A 16,456-nucleotide genomic window follows, 5' to 3' on the forward strand; every position below is an offset into this window, starting at 1 on the left:
GACTTTTATTTTGAACTTTACTCTGCACTACTCTCTGCTTATCCGGAAATAAATGTTATTGTTGGAGTCGCTGTTTTCTGATAAGATACAATCCATTTTACATCATAAATATATATATATATTATTTTGCATTTTAATAAACGCGTGATTATGGCTGGGTACGGGGTGATGGCAGATGAGGAATCTCTGGATTATTCAGTACATGAAGCCTGGAATGAGGCCACTAATGTTTACCTGCTGGTTATTTTGGTCAGTTTCGCCCTGCTAATGTACGCCAGAAAGTAAGTCTCCATTTAATTTCATATTCATTAACGCACGATCATGTAAATATATTGACCTTTAAGTAAAAGCTGTCTCGATTAAATATTTTACACAAAGCGCTTATGATACGTCTCTTAAATAAGAATTTCTTTCTTTCTTTCTTTCTTTTATTTTCAATTATTTTTAATTTTTTTTATTTAAGAAATAAGAGGAAGATCATGCGTATATTTACGCTTCCACCAGCAGTCGTCGGCAGTTCCCCAGAGCCAAACTTCTACGACAGTCTGCAGAAAGTCAGGCTGAGACAACAACTGGAAATGTATTCACTGGGTGGGTTGGGCTCATTTTCTCTGTGTAATTATGTTTCTTGTCCTTTCGAAAAGTTGCCATGGTAGGTAATAGCTATAGTTTCTGGCAACATGCAGTTACTCTAGTTGTTTTTCTTAAAATACAGATATTATGCCTTATTCATCACTTTAATAGTGACTAATAAAAAAAAGTCTAGCACTCTCACAGGTCAGCTAATGCTGCATTAAAGTGCTTCCCTACCCAACTGTGTTCTCACTACATTTTTCATTTGTTTATCATCATGTAGTTTTTTTTTTCCCATTATCATTATTTGTATTACATTTTAAAGGCACAATATGTAAGTTTGGCCTCTAGAGGTTGCTTTTTCAAAACAATAACAAAGGCGTAGTTTGATGGATGTCATCACCTCCACAGCCGATGGAAAGCAGTCCGATGGGACTCAGGCAGAAATCGTGTTCATTGGTGAGCTAATGTATTAAAGTCTTATTAACATTACTGTGCTATGAAGCAAGGCGGAGTCGAGAGCCTTGGACATTAACATTACTGTTTTATTATGCTTATATGCCGCAGTCGGCCGCTGCCACTCCTTTCGCTTTGTTGTTTACGCATATTTTATGATTAAAATTACCATAAAAGTTAAAGTTTAATATCCACCTCCTCCTAAAATACATTTGAGTGTGTGAATGTTATGTTATAATGTTACTCTGTGCGTTCGCTCGGTGGCTGGTATGAGACACTTGTTGCAAACTGCAATAAATTTATATTAAAATATCATATTATTAAAAGCTGGATGACTTCTATTTCTAAATGGAATGCAATTCATTTTAAAATATATTGTATGGTGGAGAAAATGCTGTATTATTTTTACTACAAATAAAGCTCTTTCCGATTAGGCTATGTTATGATAGTGTACCAATGCTAATCATATCTTTCCGATTTTGATTAGCATTGGTACAAACATGCTACTCGCGGTAAATCAATAAAACAAGAGATTCAAACAATAAGACTTCCGTGTTAAACTATATAATAATAATAATATTAGGCAAGGCAAGGCAAGTTTATTTATATAGCACATTTCATACGCTATGGCAATTCAAAGTGCTTTACATAGAGAGGAATAAAAATAACCACAAAATAAAAGCAAGGAAAATTCAAACAGTAATTCAAAAGCTTTACTTAGAAAGGAATTATAATAATCACACTATAGCAATTCATAGAGCTTTGCATAGAAAATAGACACAAAATAAAAGCAGGGGAAAATTAAACAGTTATAAAAGGAATTAAAAGAGATTTAAAAAAAAAAGAGATATTAGTTTTTGGTCGATAAAAGTATCCTAACAGTTGCTCACTTGTCTAATAAAACGCATAATATGTTATGTCTTTGGTGTTTCAATGGTTTCTACGTAAATCGAGGGTAACGCGGATATGACGTCATTGACAGGCGACGCAACGACACATGCCGTTACACTGGTTAGAATAGCTGATTTCTCTGGATTTAAACATTGTTAATGTAAGTAGTCTACAGAAGTCAACAAAATATTGTTTTAGTGTTTTTTTGGATATTTGGATCCAAATATCTTACATATTGTGCCTTTAACTGCACACATGTGCATTTAAATTTCCATGTAACAACACAAACACCTCTCATTAAGTTAATATTCAGAATCATCTCTTTTCTTAGTCTTCTGTGAGCACATCTCCAACTCCACCATGTTTTAAGAACAATTTAAAAGTTCCTCAATCTCCATCAAAAAATCTTATATTTATTCCTAAAAAGCTATCTTTGTTGTACATGTCAATGTACATGTGTTTTAATGGAAAGCTAAACATACATGTTGCATAAGTTTTTTTTCTTTTGTCATAATTGTGCATATTATGAGAACTATGCCAGAAAGTCGATCTGCAAAACAAACTGTTGAAAAATCCAGATTTTTAATAGATTAGTCTTCAGCATCCTTATGTGAGGATGAACTCAGTCTTGAAGAGAATAGGTTATCATCGTAGTTTTGCAAGGTTATAATCGGTATATGTTCAAACCCCTGTGGTATGTTGTTTTCCCAGCTCGTAAATATGATCAGCAGCAGCAGTCGCAGTCGGACAGTGTGCAGCTGTCAATGGAGTGAAGTCACCAGAGGAGGCGCTCTTCACCCGCAGATGGTGCAGACATGCAGAACGGGTCACAGAGAGAAGGGGAATGTTGAATGTTATTTTTTATTTGAAGAGCCTTTCTTTTTCTTCATTACCTCTCAAACATTCAGAAGAAGTGACAGTTGTGATTTTAACTGGGGCATTGGTGGACTGTGACACTGACTGCCCTCTGGTGTTGGAAGTGAAATTGCTTATATATAGGCTAATATCTCAACGTTTCACATGTTTGACAAACATCATCTCTGTGCCGTAATGTTGATCACTGTTTGTGATCCGCACCCAAACATTAAGATCAACATTTTAACTCACCTCAAAATCATTGTTACAAAATGCTATTTAATGTTGACCAATTAAAGCTGTTGAACAGTATGTTCACTGATTTTGTTGTGCATGCTAGGGTACCTTTTTCTCCAGTACTGTATTATATTGCCCTCTAGTGCTAGTTTACATGCATGTCAGTTGTTTTGGGCTGATCTGCCTGGCTGTATAAAGAGTAATCTGCCCAAAATAAAGATTTTAATGTTAAACAAATGTAACTGAGAAGTCCTCTGTTCTTTATTTATATATATATATATATATATATATATATATATATATATATATATATATATATATATATATATATATAAAAAATCAAATGTAAGATCATGTCTCAGTTAGCCTACACAAAGTTGTCACATTTTCCTGGCTAAATAAACATTACATCAAAAAAGAAACCAGATACAATTATATTTTGTATTTTTACATTAACAATGCTATTAATGTTCTATTTATTAAAAACAAGTATAAAACTCTTCAAGTTAGTGTTTTAAGCATTTTTACATTTATTCCACAATAATAACTAAAGGCAGTAACAATTTAAACAATATTTATTTGTGAACTGATGTTCATCTGTTCTTTTTAATAGTCAACTTATTTTCGGATCCTCAGTCATCAAGCTCAGTAAACACTGGTCACAGACACGGAGATGTATCTTTAATTTCCCCAAGCTAATTACTCACTAAAATATCCCACTGTCATCATGTTTTCAGGGCATTTCAAGTTTGATTTTGACGTGATATAAAGCGGTGATTGCATTTGCGGTGGCATTGCCTCCTCTCATATGACTTTCCCACATTCATTCTCAATTACCTAATCTTAATTAGGGTGTCAGTTAAAAGTCAATGGGCTCAGGGGAGGCAAGAGAGACGCGCTGTAACTTTACCTGCAGGTGTCACTGTTGGAAAGTGTTACTTTAGAAAAAAAAAGTGATTTACACACTTTTTAATGTCACAATTTAAAATAGTTGCATTGTTTTATTTTTGTAATATGGATTATTTTCTCATCCTATTTTCTTTTTTTTTTGAGGAGGAGGCACTGCCTCCCTTGCCTCCTCGAAGGAAACGCCCCTGAGTCGCATACTTCCCTGCAAGTTCAACAAACCCTTAATACTAAGTATTAAAGGTGCTCTAAGTGATATCACACGTTTTTTAGGCCAAAACATTTTTTGTCACATCCAGCAAACATCTCCTCACTATCCGCTAGCTGCCTGTCCCCTGAACACACTGTAAAAAACCAACCTGATCTCACGGGAAAACGTACAAATTCTACGAGGTGGCTAATTCATACGAATTCATACGACCTCACCCGTACGAATTAGTTTTTTTGCAACATCGTACATATTTTACAAATTGCCCAATTCGTATGAATTCATACGAATGACCTACCCCTGACCCCGCCCCTAAACCTACCCATCACTTGGGTTTAGACAAATCGTACAAATTCATACAAGGTCGTACGAATTCGTACAAATTAGCCAACTTTTTATCATTCGTACGAATTGGTCGTGAGATAGTGTTGAAAAAACGCGATCTGTGTAGACAGCCCAGGCTCCACAAACGGCAAGAAAAACAAACTGGCCCAGCCTGGACCACGAAACATAGCAAACAGTGTTATTCCAGCCAATAACCGACAAGAATGATTTGGGGGTGGGGGTTGGGGGGTTAGTGCGCGTGCACATGAAGGGGGGTGTGGAGAGTGGAGGAGAGAGAAACATGAAGAGGGAAGTTAGCTAGAGGAGAGATGTCCTAACAACGACTAACGTTAAAATTGTATATTCTTGAGAATTTTGATATGGCCGACACACGACCAAAGAGACAATGACACAAACAAATGACAAAAAATAGGGAAAAGTAGAAGGAACGCGAAGTCCCAAATTTACATCGGTAAAGCATTCAAAAGGTGTCGAGAACTCCGCCGGCAGAAGGGCTTCCAATCCGACATTCAGGTGGCTCTGTTTTTGCTGGACAGGTGTGTAAATCCAGTTTGGTTTTTCTAAATGGTTCATGACTGGGACGGGTGGAGGAGGAGGGACGGTCGAGCTAGCCTCCGTTTTGTTTGACCATACTTCGAACGTCAACAAGAAGTGACGTCACCCAACAGTGTTTATTAAACATAAACTTGTTTAAATTATACTGTACGTCAAATTGTATAAATTCTTGAAGTAAAAAGTGATTTCCTTCTTTTCTAAATACAATTTTTTTTAAAAAGGTTCTTTCACGAGTTCCTTTGCATATAATCTTTAAGCTAATAAGATTAAGCATATTTGGCTTGCTGTCCGCAATGGAGGGGCTCGAGGAAGCAGCTTTAACTCGAGCTTAGATACACCCCCCAGTGGGACTACTAATGCTTGGATGATGAGAATGGTAGCAAGATGCCTACATTATGTTGGTGGAGTTGGGGAGGTGGAGGGATGCCAGAGCAAGGTGAGCGGCTGCTTATGTGCTTCGGCAGTTAATTGAAAGATTAGATGGGTTCACTCTTTTACGTTGTGAACTTCACTTATTTGCACCTATGGTTCCATGAAGAACCTTTAACATCTCTCGAACCTTTCCATTGTTTATAGAACTTAGCTCCGCCCCTTTTCAGCGATGCACTCGTTGTGTTCCGGTTTTTATTTCCACGGCATGAAGGTAAGATGTTACAGATTTTAAAATCTTCATGGTCTACTAACATTTATGACATCCTCTTCAAACATTATAATGCTTGTGATTACTTTTGTTAACTCTACAATAAGTAAATCCACTTCACCAGCTAATTACTCTTCGACAGCGATGCCAGAGATATTGCAAAAACGGAAGTTCAAAGACAAAGTTCTAAAGATGGCCGCGTGCTTGATACACTGCCGGTCTACAGCGGGAAAAGGTTCTTTAGATTTAACACACTTGCTACTGTTAAGAGCAGAATAGACATAATACTGTGACACACACCAAAGCATAATGTTGGCAACTCTTGTATGGATAAGTAACACTCAAATTTTCTTCACAAAGTGTTAAAATATATATATTTTTTCTTGTTTCAAAAAAACACATGAGTGAACAAAGTGCAAGAAATAAGTCCAAGTGATACAGAAGTGAGAAATGAAAAACATGGAGTGAGAAACAAAAGTTAAAAGGTGTGAGAGAGAATCACAATCTTGGACAGTCTCGCTTTTGTTTTTGCGGCTTTGTTCTAATCGTTTATTTTTTCCCTTCATGCCGCTCTTCTATCATTCTCTGGCTTCTGATCCGCTGTGGTATCATTTCCCCAGATGAATCACAGAAAGCTAAAGAAATGATGCCTCGCCTCATCTTAGTCATCTGCCCCCCCCCCCCCCCCCCCCCACTCCCTCCGCTTCCTCTTGCGCTTTCCCTCAGGTCTCTATGGAAATAAGATGAACAAACTCTTTTTTTTTAATCATTTTCAACCTCCAATAATTCTAATTTTATTTTATATCTGCCTTTCCCTTTTATCCTAAACCCCGAGAGTCTCATATAGCAAACCGAATGCTGTTGTAAAACAAAAAAGAGAATTTTGGAAGAATCTTCATGCAGCTTTTTTCCAGATCCGTCAAGCTCCAAAAAGAATCATGACATATGACTCATGTGCTACATTCCAAGTATTCTGAAATCTGTGAAGAAACAAAAATCTGAAAGTCTTCCCCCGAAATCTATTACTATGGAAGGTTACAAAACATACATGAACCAGTGGATCAAAAGGCACCATATTTGATGTGAATAATAGTCATATGGACTATTTTATGGTGCTTTTTAAAATGTTGACAGACATAAAAACATATAAAAGAGCTGTGGGAAGATTCTTCAAATTCCTCTTTTCGTGTTCCATATGGATTTGGAACAACATGAGGGTGAGTAAGTAATTTTAGAATTGTGAACTGTTGCTTTAACACTCAATAACACATTATCCTTCCTTCTGTCTCTCTCTTTCCTCTTTTTTTCCCCCCGGTCACACCCCTTCCATTGTTTAACGGACACACAGAGAACTGAATTCCAGGTATTAACGCATGACATGCATCAACACAAATCTTACACATTCGTTCTGCATCCGTTTGCAAGCTCAAACCAGAAAAAATAATCAATAAACCAGAGGAAAAATAAACCAGAAGGGTTGAGGAGCAACGTCCATGGCCGCTGGATTTCAACACGTTCATCAGCGTATGGTTGATGTTTACTGTCTGGCTGTCGTTCCCTGCCCTGTCTCGATCCACTGCGCTGTTCTGAGACCTGTGGCTGCTTGAAGCCCAGACAGATGTAAACATGGCCTGACCGCACGCACTGGCCCCAGGCCAGCGGCTGGCAAAAACAGCCAGGAATGTCAGTGCCACGGCCCAACTCCCTTATTCTGGATTTTTACACCCAGTTACACTGGCCCACTGCCACAAGGCCCCACAAACCAGTCAGTGTTAAACAGAATCACTTTATTTAAAGGCATGACACAAGGAGGTTGTGATCTGCTTATACAACATGCTTATGAATAGTACAAACATTTATAAATGCTGTGAGTCAGCAACATTTGAGTTGGAATAACAGTTTATGAAACCGCAGTGAATGCATTATGCAGCTTCCAGACCTGTTACTTGGTACAGACGGTGAGATTATTATTTAATGTGGCTGTCCCGTCTGCTTTTTTATAAAGTTCAAAAAGCCACTTGGAGGTCATACATTATGTCAATGTCACATCCTCCCGACTCCTGGGGTATCTTATCATGAACTGCATTTCCCATAACCCATTGCCTGGACTTGTTTGATTACTTGTTAATGCCTGCCTATTTAAGCCCTATGTTTTCACTCATTCGTTGTGAAGTCTTATAAGTGTCGCACTGCATTTGTGAGTGCTCTCCCTCTGGTTGCCTGTGTTTTGGTTTTGACTTTCTGCCCAGTTTCCCACATTTCCATGTATTTTTCAGCCCTGTGGTCTCTTTGGTTTATCTGCCCTGGATTTTGATCTATTGCCTGTTTTATGGATTATGATTCTGGATTGCCCCAATAAAGCTGCATTTGGATCCTCAACCGTGTCATAGCAGTTCTTGGCAGTCAAATCTAAATTTATATTGCACAATTTAATCAGATACCTTATCAGTAAACATAACTGTAAGATTGCTTTTATACAACAGTTCAATAAACTAAAAATTCACATTCAAAACACAACACAATATTGACAGATACTTTTAGTTTTTCTCAGCCAATGAAAATACCCACAGCATAATTGCTATGCACAGTAGATATAATAATAGATAATAAAATGCTATCATGACTTGTACACAGTAACAAAAGAAACATATTAAGGAAGTAAACAGTAAATTATTTAGATTTTATGTTGACTTTAAAGCTGCAGTGCTTTAAATATTTCAGATGCCCTACCAGAAAGTTGAGACTCATTAGGACACCTCTGTGTTTGAATTATACGCAGGGACAAATATGGGTCACAGTGAAATACCCAGCACTGCACTGAAACCTGTGCTTCTCTCTCCCTCCCCGTTTCATTTCTCCGCATCGCTTTCTTCTTTCAAAGGCATCCGCGCTGCACAGAAGCGCAAGTCTGTGTGTGTTTCCATGCTGCGTGTCTCTGGATCCAAGCGCAGATGAGACATGACAAGCTCCTTCATCCTCCCCTCCGCTCTAGCGTTGTGGGGCCAAGCGCTTTGCCTTTCTCATCTTCATTCCACCATTCTTTCCTCTTTTTTTTACACTTTCTCTTTATGTCACAGGTGGAAACAAGACATGACTGGGAATGAAAGAGAACAGGCGCTAATTAGGGAAGGGGGACTGGGACAAAGAGACTGGAATAATAAGACGTTTAAAACAGGGAACTCTAATCTGTGAGGATTGGAAACGAGGCTGACTGGTGGTCGCTTTCTTTTTCTTCTCGCTGAGCAGGAGGATCAAAAGAGGAACACAGACCTTTTCAACTGTCTTGTTTCCATGTTTTGCTTTTTTTTTTTAAACACAGAGACCCTTTAAACCAACAGAGTTGAACAAAAAAGAAGCCGTAGTCTCGCGGTGTCCTTGTGGTATCCACTGCGTTCTATAAGGATTTCAGCGTCAGGTTTGTCAGATAATGAGAGTGTATGAGGCCCATTTTGGAGCCTTGCTTGGGGACAGTCTGATTTTTTGGAAAATAAATGATTGAGAAAGCGTCTACAGCTCTCACCGTCTCCCTGAGGTCAACTGCTCTTCACACCAAGGTTCCACAGAGCCTCCTAAAGCTCAAAGCTATTAGTCATGTGTGTGGTTTCAGGTCTGACTTAAGAAGAGCCCCTCGGGGGCTTCTGTGCCGGGGCAGACAGCTCCGGTCATTGGCAGAGAACAGCCCAGGTATGACCCAGAGTTCTGTCTGACCGCCAGTCTTCGTGGAGCCAAGACCTGAACAACAAACACAAGGGACCCAGGCTGAACCTCCTCTCTGGCCCCCACACAGACTGTATCCACGGGGCCCGTCATCACACGTATGGACCTCCGTATGGACGTGAGCCATGGCCCGGCCGCAGGCTCCATTTCACCTCACGCTTTCTGCAATAAACAACAAGAGGAGAATTGAAAACCCACCATCGCTTATGGCAAGCCAAGAGGACAGCTCAGTCAATATTTGCCTCAGTTGTGAAATGGACACAAGAAGGACAAACTTAGGATGGTTTGATCTGATGAAAAGCCAGACATTTTTGTCACCCTAGAGATGATACCATGAAATATTTTAGCACTTAAACAAATAACTAAATATAAAATGTAAATATAACACCTTAAATGACTGTCGCCACTGTTGGACCTGTGGCGTACTGGTTATTGCTTGCAACATGCTGCTCATTTAAGTAACGTTCAAGTTTTGCTCACATCATCATTGATCAATCAAGTCCTTTACTTTCTTTCCTGTTTTTTCTATCTCTGTGAATGAATATCCCGAAAAGGTCATTCAATTATTAAATTAAACAGAATATTTTATATGCAGTATTATAAATCATTGTATATTTGAGTCTTTTCTATCTTTTTGCCAATTAAAAAAACAAATATAATACAACAACAACAAAAATACACGCAGATTCAGCAGATTCTTATAATTCGCTCCATCAGTGCTTCTCAGGACTATTTTCCCTCTGTTTTTCCTTTCGTCCCATCTAACCATAGTTTTCATGGTTTGAACTCTCTCTCTCCTTTACTTTCAGAAGTGTGGTGTCCGCTGTATTGACACAGACAGACTGCCTCTTGTCTGTTTGTTGTTAGTGGTATCTGTGCTTACTCTTCTAACCTCAAGTATTTCATTGGACAGTGCTATAAACCTCTCTCAGCTGCAGTCGTATCAGGAAGAGTGAGAGACTTTTCTCTTTCTGTGGGCACTGGTGAGAGTCGATGAGAGACGGGTGGTCGTGTGGTTATGTGGCGGTCAGTCCCCGAAATCAATCTTCTGGGAGTTCCAGAGGTGTATCAGGACAGAGAAACTACATCTGGTTGACATTTTCAAGCTTGTCGCTGGAAATTTTCCATCAGTGGCAAGTAGCTTTTTGTAAATTGGTTTTGTGTTTGTGCTGATGGTTAGAGAGGGTAAAGTCCATCTTACATATATATGGTATACTTAATGGCAGTTGCAGGTGAGGAAGAGGTCATGGCACTAGTGTATATCAAACTGTGTCACTTTTCAAAAGCAGGTTCTCTGCATTATTACATAAGAAAGCCACTAGTACTAGTTGTCCAGACTTTCAATATCCAGATAAATACCAAGCCAAAAGTATATGAATGGGATTCAAACCATGCATCAACTGGCATGGGAGGCGGACATGCTCTAGTCAGTGTTTCTTAACTCCAGTCCTGAAGACCCACCTTCCATAACATTTTAGGTGTTTCACTAATTAAAACATCTGGTTCAACTCATCAGCTTCCTAGAATAGGGAGACATCTAAAACATTCTGGGAGGTGGGTCCCGAAGACTTCAGTTGAGAAACACTGCTCTAATGTGCCTCTTTTGAAGTTACAAGCTGGCCTCTATTACACTCACCCTTTAAACTTCACTCCCGACTGGTCCTACTCACAACGCTCTGAAGTTGACCAAGTCAACCAGTAAGGGAGTTGAGGACCCTAACAAGGATGCAACCTCTAATGCCAGTCACTAGTGTGTCTCTTGATGCCAGGGGTGAGGTTTACCTTCACAGCTCCTACCAGCTGACACTCACCCCCTAACCCTCATTTTATCCGGGTCACGGCACCAATATAACTGGCTGTACTTTCAGGGGCAGGGGGAATTTACCTGGCGTCCGTTACACGTGCATATGCTAGAAACTGACTGCACTAATTGTTGGGTCGACTAAATGGCAACACTCACAGTTGGGTCACTGCTTTTAAACCAGCGTCAATCAGCAAGGGAACACACAGGCTCTGGTGTCAGTCGCTAGTGTCTCTTCACTGTACAAAAAAGTCACTGCCTTACATTTTTAAAGGAATAGTAAACTTAAAAAGGAAAATTCTGTCATAATTTATTCACCCTCAAGTTGTTTCAAACCTGTTGTTTGAACACATTGTTTCATCTTTAAGTGAATTAGCCTATTCCTTTAAGTACAATCAACTTGGATGTTTAAGTCATTTAAACTTAAATCAGTTGAATCTTGTATAAAGTTGCTTAACTCATTTTGATGAGAACGCAATGTAAAAATATATGTTGTCATAACTTATTGATCATGCATTTTCTTTTACAGTGTTGTAGCAGGGGGATTGAGGGTTACCTGGCCTACATTACATGTGCAAATGCCTGAAATTGACAGCACAGTTGGGTTACTGATTTTAAGAACTAAGAAAAAGATATAAAATTTCAGTGTAGACAACAGAAGACCAAGGTGGAAAATACAAAAATCGATACGCATGGAGGTCAGTAGATACTTGCGTTCACAACCTCGTTCTGCTTCCGGACCCTGGCTTGGTTCCATCCGGACCGCGGGACATATAACTGCGGCGTTTTACTGTCTCTACAGTTTTAAGTGAGCAGCGCGTCAAAACAATGGAGCGGTACACACCATTAGACAATAAAAATGTAATTGTGACTTTTTTTCTCACAATTACGATTGTTTACAATTGTTTTCATCTCACAGAAAAAAGTTTCCATACTGCCCCGATGGAAATGTATAACTGTTCCAAAAAAAGTTTTGGTCGGACCTCCGCTGGGAAGGAAAAATAGAGGCCGGAACTCTTGGAGCTATAATTGAAAACCCCTGGTATAATGCATACATTTGAACAGAGTTCAAGACTGATGACTGTTCAAGAGAGGAAAAGGAAAACCCTTATATGGACATGCTTGGGTGTGTGTTATGGTAATTACAAACTGTGTGAACACTGTCATTTAGAATCTGGATTTATCAACATTAGAAGGCGATTAATAACAAATGGATGTGCATACACTGCTAATGTGAATTATTTTCTGTGCACACAGGTAAGAAACATTTGTATGAAATTTTTAGTGGATGAGACCCTTTAAGTTTGCAAACCAAAGCCAAGGCCACGTTTATGTGGTTTTTAGTGGTCTCAGTACCAAGACCACCAGATTTACTGGGGTGGTATGGGCACTTCGCCAACAAAAGACCCGTACTATATCTAATGCCATATGTGATAATAATATCTGCTGCCAATAGTTGCAGCATATGTCACTTGAATGGCTCAGTGAAGGACCACATCTAAAGGTGGACCCCTTCCACCACACCCCCTCATGACAATCAAATCCGGATATCCTGCCGTTATGTTTTACACTTCCCTCATTTGTGCCGCACATGTTGCAGTTTCTGATATTCAGCTTCCTTCCATTAAGAAGCCTTTACAAGCTCTAGTGCCTCATTAAAAAGCAAATGTTGGTCCTCTTCCTGTACAGTTCCACCTGTTTTCTGGAAATGGCGAATGAGAAAGAAGTAAAAAAGGGTCTTTGAGGGTTTTTCACTCCACTGAATGTGTCGAGGGCAGGTTGGGGATCGGGTGGACAGTCTTGGCACTTTTCAGTTTGGCCCACACTTTGATTTAGAGCCACTCTGACGGCCATGTTTCTTTGATGAGGCCTGTCGGTACGGTTTAGCTCAAGCCAACTCTTCTTGACAATTGATCCTGTCCTCGGGGCACGTCCCTGGTCCTCAACGTGCTTTCAGTCACCCAGCTGTTTACGCTGTGAACTGACTTGGTTTCTCGGACTGGGGGCAGGAATGAGGATGTGAACCGCAATCTTTAACGGGGCCATGAGGGAAGGAGCAGAAGATGACCTGAGTCACTTGGTAAAGTTTTGACTTGGACCCGCTCATTGCTGTTCTTTGACTTTAATTTGTCTTTCCCAGTAAGCAGACATTCGTTGCCAAGGCATCTGTGAAAGAATGCATCATCTGGAAAGCATCATGTTCTATTTTTCATATTCGTCTTCAAACATCTGATAAACATCTTAAAGGTCCCACTTGCACGGATGAATGCAAGTGGTCAGTGCTAAAAAAAGAGGGAAACAGTGTCCTAAATGTTTTGTGATTTGTTCGCTCAAACCACTTTCAGAAGGAGTGAGAATCACATGTGTTCAAATACTATTGCGTCCTGATGAGTCACATGATCCTTCAGAAATCATTCTAATATGCTGATTTGCTGCTCATGAAGCATTTCTGATTATTATCAATCAAACTTTGTGCTGCTTCATATTTTTATGGAAACTGTGATGCATTCTTTTCAGGATTCTTTGATGAATAGAAAGTTCAAAAGAACAGGATTCATTTAAAAACAAACTAATCTTTTGTAACATTGTTAATGTCTTGACTGGCGTCAAGTATTAATTTCTTTAAAAAAAATCTTGACTCCAAAAAAAAAAAAAAAAAGAGAGAACCTTAAATCAGGACTCAAACTAAAGTCAATTGAAGAATGTCTGCGAAATATGTCGGAGCCCAACAAGGCAGTTCACATACATTCTAAATAATAGAATGTCACGGAATGCTCTGTCGTTCTAACATCTGACGTTTGAAAATGACATCTTGCATATGTAAACAATCGCATCAAACCTTGAATGTGTGCTATCATAGATCACACACAAAGCCATACCAACGCACTTTTCTTTGACTGCGCTGCCCTACATACAGATGGAATCCACCAAACATAGTGTTTGAAATAACTTTGGTTTCACTTTGAGGAGAAAAACTGAAGGAATCTGGTGAAAATTCCCCTTGCGGTAAAAAACAGGGCCGTGCTGATGGCGCTCTATAAATATGAGTGTGAGGGGTGTGTGTGGTTAACCATAATTACCAGCCTCTTAAACTCTGGCTCAGCTAAACTATCTGCCTGCTGCCCCGCACACACATGAACACACACCATCGAGGATGTAAACACTCCATTTTCACAACACTTGTCTAGAACAATAAAAAGACACGTTAAAACGTGTTACATAACGCCGTCTCTTTTGAAAACAACTTGTTTTTCTTTTGCACAAGTTTACAGACTATAACCTTTTTTGCAAATCATGTTTTTTTTTCTTCAGACAGACAGACTTAATAACGTCAGATTCGCTGAGCCAAGATTTCCAGAATTGGAACCATTGATTTTGGTTTTCTGCAAGTTGATTATCTCAGTATATTTATGGCGCTCTGAGTGACTTCTTTGACTCTAGCGCTCATTTATTGCTTTTGGACAGCAGACAGTGTGTGTTTTACAGTACATCTATCAATTTAAATGTTACATATAAACTTCTGCCCTACTTTGGCGATGAATTGTGTGTGATTGTAAAGAGAGAGAGAGAGAGAGAGAGAGAGAGAGAGAGAGAGAGAGAGAGAGAGAGAGAGAGAGAGAGAGAGAGAGAGAGAGAGAGAAGAAGAAGAAGACAAATAAACACATGACCAGTAACTCTCATTGGAATATCATATAATCATAAGACAGGATCCGTCTGGAAACATAGGCCTTATTTTTGGAAGGGAATTCATGGAATTCTTGGAAAAAAAATTGTACAACATGCCTGGTTATATTATAATCATTTGGAATTTGGTTTCTTAGAAATGTTTGTATCATTATCTCATAAACAAAACATATAATAAGCCATTAGTCACAGATTCAACAAACTCTATCTCCATTTTTTTAAAATAATTTGAGAGTAGGCCTATAGTTAAAAAAAATCTATTTCTGTATAGGAATGTTACTTAAATTCTTGACAAAATTTTTTCTACCATTACTGCAACAGATTATTGAACACATGTTGACCTTTTGTAAGAGTAAGCTCAACAATTCTATTTAATAATATAATATAATTGACCCATTATTCAAAATATTTAAGTGATTTTATTGTTTACCCAACAGCTTTTACAAAAACATGACAATCTTGTATACCTTTGAAGGACAGAATTCACAAAAATTCTAACTTAATTCCGTTTTGAACATGTCGGAAAACTTTCAAAATTCAAAATCAATGCCATAAACTTCGTGTAAGTTGATGTTTGGCTAAAACTCGCAACTTTCTGTGTGACAACTTGCCCCACTGCCATGTGAAAAAAGTACACTTCAGCAAACTTTTAAAAAGAGTAGCCTACTTATTACGAAATAGTATACTTTTAAAGAATACACTTAAGTGCGAACCGAACGCCATGTTTTCGGAAACTTAATTTAATGTTATTTACAAATAAATTAAATGTTTATAGTTTAAATTTATGTTAAATGCAATTAGTTGAACTTAAGAGTCCTTTTTTGACCCACTTAAGTACATGTAATTTCTATAATTACTTATATTTTCTGGTTAAAGTGTACTGCCGAATGTACTGACGAGCATTTATGATTAACTAAAATACACTTTAATGTCATTTCTATTGAAACTTGCATGTCATGTATTTTTTAATATTTGTAATTACACATTTGTAATGATGAAGTTGCAATTTAGTACATTTAAAAATAATATATTAACTAAATGTAATATTGAATAACACAAATACAGGTAAAATTATAATCAAGTTAGTCAACACATCAAAATAAGTGTACTTCTAAGCCCAACAAAAGATTATTAAAACAATTATTTAAAATGTACTTTAAAGACCTACTGTACTATTACTGTTGTAATAACTATAAATTATATGCAACTAATCCCCTATTACATGTCGTTAATTAATATTACTTAGTACTTACATTTATAAAATTCCCCTGTAACAAAGACAATGTGTCTCTTTAAGTACACTTAAGTGGCCTTTTATTTAATTAATTTGATTTTATCTGTAAGTATTGTTTAAAAAAATTGGTTACACTTTTTAAGGTATCCTTAGTACAATGTAATTATACAATGCTAATGAACTCCATGTACTTACTATAGTATTAAGATTAGGATTGGTGTTTGATTTAGGGTTAGTTGTAATTATACAAATGTATAGTTCAACTACATGTAACGTGTAACAAGGACAGTGCAAAATAAACTGTTACCAAATCTTTTAAGATTTGTATTTCACTACAAGTGCACATTCAATTTG

The 16,456-nt window shown here is 38.0% G+C and overlaps 1 protein-coding gene across 1 annotated transcript; it reads left to right on the forward strand.

Annotated features, from left to right (window-relative positions):
• The first annotated feature begins 24 nt into the window (after nucleotides 1-24).
• Nucleotides 25-3,252, forward strand: smim19 (small integral membrane protein 19). Its single transcript, XM_079892265.1, has 3 exons — nucleotides 25-281; nucleotides 464-591; nucleotides 2,632-3,252. Exons 1-3 carry the CDS (start codon nucleotides 151-153, stop codon nucleotides 2,691-2,693), a joined length of 321 nt encoding a protein of 106 aa, XP_079748391.1. The 5' UTR covers nucleotides 25-150; the 3' UTR covers nucleotides 2,694-3,252.
• Nucleotides 3,253-16,456: the final 13,204 nt, after the last annotated feature.

This window comes from Squalius cephalus, assembly GCF_949319135.1.
Source record: "Squalius cephalus genome assembly, chromosome: 14".
NCBI lineage: Eukaryota > Metazoa > Chordata > Actinopteri > Cypriniformes > Leuciscidae > Squalius > Squalius cephalus.

Bases quoted from the DNA above. Each gene is read 5' to 3' on its own strand.
- smim19 (XM_079892265.1), top strand. From the start codon at position 151: ATGGCTGGGTACGGGGTGATGGCAGATGAGGAATCTCTGGATTATTCA. The intron at 282-463 runs GTAAGTCTCCAT...TTTTTATTTAAG, and splicing joins CTGCTAATGTACGCCAGAAA to AAATAAGAGGAAGATCATGC. The intron at 592-2,631 runs GTGGGTTGGGCT...TTGTTTTCCCAG, and splicing joins ACTGGAAATGTATTCACTGG to CTCGTAAATATGATCAGCAG.